The following is an 11,889-nucleotide window of genomic DNA, read 5'->3' as shown; positions in this document are numbered from 1 at the left end:
TGAGTATGGTTTTACGCTGCTTTTAGCAATATTCCAGCAATATCACAGCGGGGGACACCAGAAATGGGCTTCACACATTGTACCCATGTCGGAAATCGAACCCGGGTCTTCGGCGTGATGAGCGAACGCTTTAACCACTAGGCTACCCGACCGCCCCGTTTATTGTATAACGTTGCACTCAGCAATATCCAGGCCTTATGACCGAAACCTATAAATAATCGAGTCTGGACTTGACCAGACAATCCAGTGATTCCTATTGTAAACAAGGACTGATGAAATTGTTTTATACATACTATTTTTTCGTGAGGTGTCGAGCCTTCGAACATGTCGTCGTGTTTCTCATTGTCCCCTTCTGGAGCCTTGCCACTCAGGAGCTGGGGGACACAAGACAACCGGTCAAACACAAGCAACAGTCTTACATATATCTTTGTCGCACTCACCAATATTCCCGCTATATGACGTGGACCAGACAATCCAGTGATTGACATCATGAGTATCCATTTATGCAATGACATGCATCAGCCAAGCCAGCGAGCCTAACCGCCTGATCCTGTTATGATTGACATCATGAGTATCGATCCACGTAATTGGATACGATGACATGCATCAACCAAGTCAGCAAGCCTAACCACCTGATCCTGTTATGATTGACATGAGTATCGATCCATGTAATTGGATATGATGACATGCATCAACCAAGTCAGCGAGCCTGACCACCTGATCCTGTTATGATAGACATCATGAGTATCGATCCACGTAATTGGATATGATGACATGCATCAACCAAGTCAGCGAGCCTAATCACCTGATCCTGTTATGAATGACATCATGAGTATCGATCCACATAATTAGGATATGATGACATGCATCAACCAAGTCAGCAAGCCTAACCAGAAGATCCTGTTAGTCGCCTCTTACGACAAGCATGGGTTGCAGAAGACCAATTCTAACCCTTCGCAAAGGGCACTCCAGCATATAGACACTTGACAACAAAAATGGGGAGCAGTTATAAAATATATAACTAGCAGCATGTAACTAATCGAGACCAACTTTAAAAGTTGACAGCACGCATCAGGAATACAAGCTCTCATTCCACAAGGCCATCGTAGTGGCACGACTATCGTACATCTATGCGAAAGTACTTCCCACAATCGTAGCGTACACTACGACTCATGCAACCCATAGGAGCAGCAGATTGGTTGGTTGGTTGGTTTGTTATTTAAAGCCGCACTCAGCAATATTCCAGCTATATGACGGCGGTCTGTAAATAATCGAGTTTGGACCAGACAATCGGTGACTAATATCATGAGCATCGATCCACGCAATTGGGATAAGATGACATGCATCAACCAAGGCAGCGAGCCTGGCCACCCGATCCCGTTAGTAGCCTTTTACGACAAGCATAGACACCTTTTACGGCAAGCATGGGTTGCTGAAGAAGTTTAGTTAGGCTGTAAATAATCAAGTCTGGACCAGACAAATTAGTTATTGATAGTACGAGCACTGTCATCGGGTACGATGAGGTGCAACCAAGACTTCAAATCTGACAAAGCGATCCACTAAGTCTCCACTTCCAGTATAGGGAGCTGTGACCTCTTTGACCCGGAACCCCGGGGTCATCTACATGAGAACTATGCAAGCTCCCTGTGCGACTAGGACGGCGTGTCTTACCAGATCCTGCAGCTTGGACAGCTCTTGCCTCGTCTCCTTCATGGCCGCTGCCAGCTCCGAGTACTCGTTCAGCAGCTCCTCGTACTGCGTCTTGTCGATCATCGTCATCGTGTCCTCAAACTCTGCACCACTGTCCTTAGCTGTCATAATGAAAACCCCTCATAGTGATGTCATGATGAAAACCCCTCATAGTGATGTCATAATGAAAACCCCTCACAATGATGTCATGATGAAAACCCCTCATAGTGATGTCATGATGAAAACCCCTCACAATGATGATGTCATAATGAAAACCCCTCACAATGATGTCATAATGAAAACACCTTACAATGATGTCATAATGTAAACCACTCACAGTGATGATGTCATAATGAAAACCCCTCACAGTGATGATGTCATAATAAAAACCTCTCACAAAGATGTCACCGTCATGATGTCATTATGAAATGATGTCATTATTAACATGTTATAATAATAATGTCTGCTTTCTGACCCTGCCAAGTTTGAAAAGCCTGCTCTCAAACCCTTTCAAGAGGCCAAATCAATACATTATGATTATGATTATGATTATCAAACCTACATCAGTGACATATTGAAACTATGATAGATGATTCCCGAAGTTAACAGGTTCACCTACCTGTGACATAATCCGTGGACTTGCTGCGAGATATGAGACTATCCCGTGACGACGCCTTCAGTTTGTCGAGGTTGACGCTGGTGCGAGGGCTGCCGTAGATGCTGGTGGTAGGGCTGCTGCTGCTGCCCTCCACGTCACGCCGCGCATGGCGGGCCCGACTTCGACTTGTGGGGCGGTAACATTCGTCGGACTCACTGAACTGGTCGGAACTACTCTCCTGGTACCTGGAGTACAGAGACGTGTGCTCAATATACTCACACAATAAAATAAGGGAACGCATAGAAATACGTCCGACAGACGTCTTCAGTTATATACTTCTTATCAACACACGAAGACACAGTTACATGTGTTAGTATTCAGGAAACTGGATTACGTATATATTTAGTGAATATACTGACAGAGAATAATAAGGGAACATACAGAAACATGGGAGACAGTTTCCTGTAGCATTCAAAGACCCTTGATACAAAGAGACACACTGACACAAAGTGAAAAGTTAGTATCTCATGCACCCCTATTTTGAGTGAGTGAGTGAGTGAGTTAAGTTGTGTTTAACACCGCTATACCAGTCAAATTGCGGCATGTCAGCTTAATGTGGGAGGAAAGCCCGAAGTGATGCAGGTCTCAGACGTTTACCACTTCGGTGTAATCCATGAGCAAGGGTATGGTGCTGACTAACCTAGAAACATAATCGGAGCAAACCGGGATTTATTTGAACCCACAATCATAGGTTTCTGGAGTGCCTAAGGAAACCTAACTCTGCACAGCGAATCGTGGCGCCTTAGACTCCCACCCCCACTATTTTGACCTCAGTGTTTAACGCGATGCACAAATGTAGAGAATGGAAGCAGATAAAAAATATACTATCTCCCAAGGGACACACAATATAATATTCATTGTACCTTCAGCGCTTAAAGAGCAGTTACAGGTGTGTGTCATTTCTTCCATCAATCATGGGGTGAGTGAGTGAGTGAGTATGGTTTTACGCCGCTTTAGCAATATTCCAGCAATATCACGGCGGGGGACACCAGAAATGGGCTTCACACATTGTACCCATGTCGGGAATCGAACCCGGGTGACGAGCCCCATCAATCATGACCACTGATCATTGATTCATTCCAGGCTCCAAAGTAATTTCAAGTGTACAGTAAACTACCCTATTTTATAACTTTACAAGACCCTCGTATTGCCTGCAAGAACCCTTAAAATAGGTCAAACTCTGGCCTTGAACTGATCATCTGCAGGTACTCATAGATTGTGTCGTCAAACAGATGACTCCCTTCATTAGGTTCCCTTTTTTCTTTCCATCAGTATACAACAGCCATTCCGTTATAGCCTATAACACCTATAAACATATACCGCAATAGAGTGTTATGATAGAGAGCTTAACCATATAGCACACTAGCGAACGCTTTAACCCCGAGGCTACCCGACCGCCCCAGCAAAGCCAGGAACATGACACAGATGCTAATATTGTACTATATTGCAGCCATCATATAGCTGGAATGTTGCTGAGTGAGGCGTTAAACATCAAACAAACAAACTACATCACAACAGCACATTCGTAAATCTAAGGTTTAAAGACTAAAGAAATTCTAATTAAATAAAAACTTTCTGCCACAGCAAGTTGGACACAAGTTGTCAATGTGATCTGTATTGTGTGGACCAGGTTGGTTGGTTGGTTGGTTTGTTGTTTAACGCCGCACACAGCAATATTCCAGCTATATGACGGCGGTCTGTAAATAATCGAGTCTGGACCAGACAATCCAGTGATTAATATCATGAGCATCGATCTACGCAATTCGGATTGATGGCATGCATCAACCAAGTCAGCAAGCCTGACCACCCGATCCCGTTAGTCGCCTTTTACGACAAGCATAGTCAGGTGACTAGACCCATCTTACATTATTACCAACATAACAACCCATATTAACTACCTGATATGGAAATAGTCAGGGCATTGACATGAATCGAGAGCTCCTCTCCCTACAAATTTACCATGCTTCTGGTGAAAAATGACTTTTCTTACTTATTGGCAATAAGTTGCTATAATCAATGGATGTGTTTGATGTGTAGGTAGTACTCTCCAAGACTCGGCAAAGATCAAACTTGTTTTCACTGTACTATTTGTACTAGTTGACATTTTTATTTGTTTCAATTTCGTTTTTCGACACTCTTGCGTATTTACCTTCTTTATTTCCATGTTTTTGTTTACATTATTTACACTGTTGTCTGTTAACACTTGTTTTCTTACACTTGTTTATACTTGTTTATTTACTGTTTATTTACACATGCTATATTTACATTATTTTTTACACTTGTAAATTTACATTATTTTTTACACTTGTAAATTTACACTTGTAAATTTACATTATTTTTTACACTTGTAAATTTTCACTTGTAAATTTACATTATTTTTTACACTTGTTTATTTACACTTGTCAATTTACATTTGTTTACTTACACTTGTTTGTTTACATTATTTCTTTACAATTGTTTATTTACACTTATTTGTTTACATTATTTACACAGTTTATTTACACCGTTGTCTATTTACACTTGTTTATTTACACTTGTTTGTTTACATTATTTATTTACAATGTTGTTTACTTACATTGCTTAGTTACCCATGCTTAACATGTTTAACTTACAAATATTAATATTAATTCTTATATCATTATTGCTCAAAAATTACAAATCCTACCTCAAGAAAATGGAATCTGCCATACACATGATTGCTGCTGTATCTTGACCCACTTGACACAGGTGCTCCCGGGTGGTAGATAACAGAGATATGGCCAACACCGTATACCAAGCTCAGCGAATAACTCATGAATAACAGTATAGGATTTCACTAAGTACTAACACCAACATGACAACCTCTCAAATTTGTATTTCTATTCTAATCAAGAATTATTTAACACTGATGTATTAATTAGGGATAATTTTACAGTTTACTCAAGGGTCAAATCAACTGTGCCAGGATGACTCCATCTTGGGTCATAACATCAATATCTGTGACTGACCCGTGTCTGACCTGCAACACTGAATTGTTTAACACATCAAATTAAACTAACAAAATCATTAAAATTTTATAGAATTGTTTTCCTTATTTATGGGTCCTATGTAGAAGGGATAGTTTTACATGAAACAAGTTTATTACATTTTTGGTCTAAGGTTTGGTCATCTGAGGATGAGTAAGTGAGTATTGTTTTACTCTGCTGTTAGCAATGTTCCAGCAATATCACGGCAGGGAACACCAGAAATGGGTTTCACACATTGTACCATGGGAATCAAACCCTGGTCTTCGGCGTGATGAGCAAACGCTTTAACCACTAGGCTACCCGACCGCCCCTAATCTGAGGATGAACCAGTGAGTGAGTGAGTATGGGTTAACGCCGCTTTTAGCAATATTCCAGCAATATCACGGCGGGGAACACCAGAAATGGGCTTCACACATTGTACCCATGTCGGGAATCGAACCCGGGTCTTCGGCGTGACGAGCGAACGCTTTAACCACTAGGCTACCGGACCGCCCCTGAGGATGAACGAAGGGGTTTGTGACACTCAACCTGTCTGAGCTGAATCCTGCATGTTGTATGGTAAATTCTGCATCATACGTATATTACTCCTCTTTATGTAACGTGTCTAGGGCCGACTTACTCATTTCCATCTTCAAACGTTACATTTATTTTTCCTCTTAAATCAAACTCCAAAATTCTTCAAACAAATTAAAAGATATTCATTATACAAATACCTGTAACAGCTTAGGGTAAAATAAAATACTACAGAATTTGTACTGAGAAAATAAGCTCACTCTAACAATCATAGAAACTAAATTTTAAAAAATTTTTTTGTCATAATACACGATTGCAGACTTCAAAACAGACATTTAAAACAAGAAAATGGATCATTCGAAAACAGACCTAGAAGCTGGGATGAAGGGATGAGACTGGATATTTTCCTTTCCAGCTGAAACTTCTTTTCAATGGAGCGTGATCCATAACTTTGCAGTGTTTATGGGGGGGGGGGGGGGGGGGTGCTTGGCCCCCCCTGAAGCCATCAGATTTTAACAAATTTGTGGTCACTAAAATTCACAGATCCGCAAAGATTCACATCCTTGTTATGAATACTGACTGAATTGTTAGAAGCACAGAATCTAAGGCAAATATCACAATACGTCAAAGTCAGACAAATACCACCATACCTCAAGGTCAATGGCTATGTTAACACACAAGAGTTGAACGAAAGGTTTACTGTTAGAGGTAACTATGTCTCACATCAAACTGTTAGTTAAAACTGAATCAAATATTCAGAGCTACAGATAAGCAACGTATTTGTGAAAATACCCCCCAAAATATTCAAAACCCAATTACTTTCAATTAACTTGCGTACAGAAACGCACACTTTAAATGAAAAACTCAAATGTATAAAAACAGCATGAGTAAATACACAATGAAGCTTTTTCAGCATGCGTACAAAGGAGCTAATTTCCGAAACACAATTACGAGCTAATTTACTTTCTGAGTCAAGCCTATATATTTAGAACAATTATATACATCTAAAAAATTATTTCATTTTTTTTTAAATCTTAAAATATTCACTAATTTTGGGAAAAACCCAATAGAGGGCTGAATAAAATATTGGTTACCCAAACAAAAATATAAAAACCAATTAAAATCGAAACCCTAGAGTAAAAATTCCTCAAAAAGTTACCAGGAGCTCTGGATATTAGACATTAAAATAAAAATAATAAAAATTAAAATAAAAATTAAAATAAAAATTAAAATGAAAATAAACAAACTTTAAAATACAGATAACAGACCAGAAAACTGGTTCCCAAGTATCAGAAACTATATTCTAAACATCTACAAAAGACCACAACAACAAGTAACAAACTGTACGCTTCACATGGGTCGTGCGTTAACTGGTTCACGTCGCATCCGGACAGACTATTCCCCAACATCACGAACTATGAGCATTGTCCTTCCTTCCATCCCACCTCGGACAGCTTGGGTTGTGATACGTGCGAGCGGCTGAGCAAACAGCCAACATTCTGGGAGACTGGCGTGAATCTGGGGTTTCAACACCTCTCCACACACACACACACTCAGGCTCTCTGTATGATCTGGGCCCTCTTCCTCATGACGATCTCAGTCATACGAGTGCTGTATTGCCCCTACTATACGTGTTCGTAGCGCTCAGATCGGCTTGCGGAACGCGGCCCTCGTCCCATGCTGGGAGAGGGAGTATCACATCAGCTATATTTCAGCTATTCACAGTAACCCAGCATGAGTGAGTGGATTGGGTTTGAATCCGGTGAGTCTGGCTGAGGCAAACCAGCAGTTGGTAGTGTGAGCATGGATTAACGTTAAAAACAGTCACGTCAATTGCCTTGTAACTACTTTGGAATATATATTTAGCTTTATCGATGTTTGAGTAAGTGAGTTTAAGCAATAGTCCAGCAATATCCCGGCAGGGGACACCAGAAATGGGCTTCATACATTGTACCCATGTGGGGAACTGAACCCGGGGTTTCGGTGCGACGTGCAAAGGCTTTAACCACTAGGCTACCCGACCGCCCTTAAGTTTGTTTGAAGGTATTTTATTGTTCCAAGGTTTGTACGCTGAGGCAACGGATACAACTCGACATGCTTTCTGCTACCTCAGCAGTTTTAGTATCACTGTGTTACCAGGATCCAACTCTAAACTAAATGCTCCTGGCAAGCAAATTGGGAAAAATAATTATTTTATGCAAACTACTGATTTTTCTAAAAGATATTTATTTCATAAGTATACAAGTATTTTGACACTGCATTCAATACATTAATGACTCTACCACCCTATTGTTCCTGTATAAGTGGGCGGTCGGGTAGCCTAGTGGTTAAAGCGTTCGCTCGCCACGCCGGGTTGATTCCCGTCATGGGTACAATGTGTGAAGCCCATTTCTGGTGTCCCCCGCCGTGATATTGCTGGAAATTTGCTAAAAGCGGCGTAAAACCATACTCACTCACTCACTCACTATTATTATTATCATTTTATTATTATTATTTCATGAACATTTATTGTTACACTGTATATCTGGAGAAAGAACATCTTTTTTTCTAAAGTTTTAAAAGTCATTTAGAACTATGATTTAAGTAATTTATCAGGTATTTGTTGTGTTTTTGTCGTTAACTTCTTTTGAACCAATATTCATGAAGAGTATTGTTTGCATTTGTCAAGAGACGTAACATATCAGTATCTGTTAAAACAACCTACGTGTATCCTAACGCTGAGAGTAAACCTAACAAATGTTTCACACAACTAACACAGAACATCTCTGAATTGCGAAGAGAAACAATTTAATGGGTTTATGCCACGTTGACCGAATTAGTCCCTGATCTGATAACCATTTATAACACACAGTGTTAATTTCTCTCCAAGCTAATATTGGAAGAATGAGTGAGTGAGTGAATGAGTTGGGTTTTACGCCGCTTTTAACAGTATTCTAGCTATATTGCGGCGTGTCAGCTTAATGTGGAAGGAAAGCCCAAAGTGATGCAGGTCTCAGACGTTTACCACTTCGGTGAAACCCACAAGCACGGGTATGGTGCTGACAAACCTAGAAACATAATCCGGGTGAACCGGGATTCAAACCCCCAATCATAGGTTTCTGGAGTGCCCAAGGGACGCAACTCTGTACAGCGAATCGCAGGGCCTTAGACGACTGGGCCACCTGTGCCCCTGATATGGGAAGAAATCCCAAAGTGATGCAAAGGCTTTGTTGATGCCTGACTCATCAATATTTCAGCTAATTAACGGCAGTCTGTAAAAAATCAAGTCTGGCCCAGACAATTGTGGCACCTTAGACGACTGGGCCACCCCACCCCCAACCCGAGAGTGGCAGAGTACCAAGGAATGCAGATATGTCCAACTTAGCTGCCTCCTTCACACAGAGTTATTATTAACATGCATGGGTTGAACCAAACACCAGGTGCAACTGTTACAGATACAAACAAGAAACAACAAAAAACCCGCATGCATAGGGTGTCATTGATTGAAAATATTAGTATCCATAAATACTGACTCAAAAGTATCATGACATCTCGATATATCTACTAAAGAGAAGTTAATTATTCTGAGTACAGAGATACCTATGTAGACCTATACAGAACTGCAATTAATAAAAATAATGCTAAATATGAACTTGGCTGATCAATTAGATATTCCAAAAAGAATTTTCAGCCTTCTCATCGTCCATCCTTACAAGGTAATCTTATAAATGTAAACAGTGTATTGATATTTTAGTGTCAATATCCATAAATTTAAAAAAATACAGTATTGCTATTAAAAATGTATGGATACATCACGATGGCGATATACAATGACACCCCTAGAAGAACTGAAACTGTTTCTGGCATGCAATTAATGTATATACTAGTGCAGTTATTTCATGTGGGGTTTCAGAATAGCTCTATGAATAATCTCCCCTGAATTGCAAGTTATCTCCCTTCAATTGGGTTACCTCCCCTGAAATCTGTTTTGTCGGGGGGAGACAAAATGTTGCACATTATAATAATTATAATTAAATTATGTTTATATTCAATAGTTCTTTGGAGCAAAACAAATCCTTAAACCCGAGGAGACAAGGACACTTGGACACGGTCCATGGATTGTAGAGTGATACAGTGGTACAACTCAGAGCAAACCCAACAATATTCACAGTTCTCAGATGGCCCTGTGAATACCCAGGGTTCAAAACTAACATATGTCATGACACAAAAAATTCAAGAACGACTTGTGACATTTACTGGTGTGCTAGCACTTTTACCACCAGGTATATGGCAATTCTGTAGCAGAGCTTCTTAGTGGACCAGTTAAAATAAATATTAATTACAAGGCTTGTAGAGGACCTGGAATCGGAGTAATGACATGGTGGAGGTTTGCAGTGAAGCAGTGCACAGAATGAAGGGAAGTTTGAGCATGGCAGGGCAGGGGTGAGTGATTGAGTTGGGTTTAACACCGCTTTCAACAGTATTCCAGTTATATCACGGCGTTCAGGTTAACGTGGGAGGAAAGCCCGAAGTGATGCAGGTCTCAGACGTTTACCACTTCGGTGAAACCCACGAGCATAGGTATGGTGCTGACAAACCTAGAAACATAATCAAGGCGAACCGGGATTCGAACCCACAATCATAGGTTTCTGGTGTGCCCAAGGGACGCAACTGCACAGCGAATCGCGGCGCCTTAGACAGGGCCACCCTTGCCCCTGGGGACCGATGGGACATGATGTGATGATGAGTGAGTGAGTGAGTGAGTTTGGTTTTACGCCACTTTTAGCAATATTCAAGCAATATCACGGCGGGAGACACCAGAAATGGGCTTCACACATTGTACCCATGTCGGGAATCGAACCCGGGTCTTCGGCGTGACGAGCGAACGCTTTAACCACTAGGCTACCCGACCGCCCCGGATGATTTGATGATGAGTCTGTGCACAAGGAAACGGCAGGTATTCTGACACGAGTCTTACACAAGCAGGGATTTACCTGTGTCTGTCACTTTTCAAGTCGCTGAACTCTCCTTAATACATTTTGGGTTCAAGGGATGAGCATGGGAGTCCAAAGCGAGCGATATGTGGCATGGTTTACTTCATTCCCCCCGCTTCCCCTTTAAAAATAGTTAACCATTGCAAATGCTGAGAAAACTTGAGCCTTCAATGAGGGTTTCAATTATAAGACTGAAGAGTGAGTGGGTAAGGTTTTACGCCGCTTTTAGCAATATTACAGCAATATCACGGTGGGGGACACCAGAAATGGGCTTCACACATTGTACCCATGTCGGGAATCGAACCCGGGTCTTCGGCGTGACGAGCGAATGCTTTAACCACTAGGCTACACGACCGCCCATAAGACTGAAGAAAATTAACCATTAACACTAAGTGTACCAGAATAGAGACGCAACCTACGGTTTGGTAAATTCAATTATTCAAAGGGTCATGCTTTTACAAACCACGGAACTATGTTAATAACTGGCGTTCATTGTCAATATTTTACTTTCATCAAGTGAGTGAGTCAAGAGAGTTAAAATTTAATGTTGCATTGGCATTATTTCATCCATATCGCTACAATTTTTATCTGAAGAGACGCTGAACAAGCATACTCTACAGAACAGCACACCACCAGTGGTAGAAACTTACACTGTCCACTAGTGAGTGAGTGAGTGAGTATGGTTTTACGCCGCTTTTAGCAATATTCCAGCAATATCACGGCGGGGGTCACCAGAAATGGGCTTCACACATTGTACCCATGTCGGGAATCGAACCCGGGCCTTCGGCGTGACGAGCGAACGCTTTAACCACTAGGCTACCTGACCGCCCCCTGTCCACTAGTCCTTGTAATGATATTACCGCATTCAATGTAATAAGTGCCCCTCTCTAATAAGCGCTCAAGGCAATATTTGCTAATATATTGGCTAGTGAACAATCCCAATTAGCATCCCTTCCGATTGATTAATGTTCACAAGACTTATTTATTCTTGTATGATACGCACTCGTGTGTGATATGCAACCTTAATTGTGGGCAATTAAATTCTGGAAAA

At 41.1% G+C, this 11,889-nt stretch overlaps 1 protein-coding gene across 1 annotated transcript in view; it reads right to left on the bottom strand.

Annotated features, from left to right (window-relative positions):
- The window catches only part of LOC139458449 (dixin-like), a 62,599-nt gene that overhangs the window by 25,601 nt on the left and 25,109 nt on the right, over positions 1 to 11,889 (bottom strand). Inside the window, exons 7-9 of the mRNA XM_071239887.1 lie at positions 2,309 to 2,532; positions 1,672 to 1,811; positions 294 to 374 (exon numbers count right to left, since the gene is read on the bottom strand). Of these exons, the coding sequence (XP_071095988.1) occupies positions 294 to 374; positions 1,672 to 1,811; positions 2,309 to 2,532 (445 nt within the window). The remainder of the gene's footprint in view (positions 1 to 293; positions 375 to 1,671; positions 1,812 to 2,308; positions 2,533 to 11,889) is intronic.

The sequence above is a fragment of the Haliotis cracherodii genome, unplaced genomic scaffold, assembly GCF_022045235.1.
Source record: "Haliotis cracherodii isolate W230 unplaced genomic scaffold, xgHalCrac1.p SCAF_12, whole genome shotgun sequence".
NCBI lineage: Eukaryota > Metazoa > Mollusca > Gastropoda > Lepetellida > Haliotidae > Haliotis > Haliotis cracherodii.
Note: the sequence above shows the minus strand (reverse complement) of the source record. Positions and strands in the feature narration are given on the sequence as shown.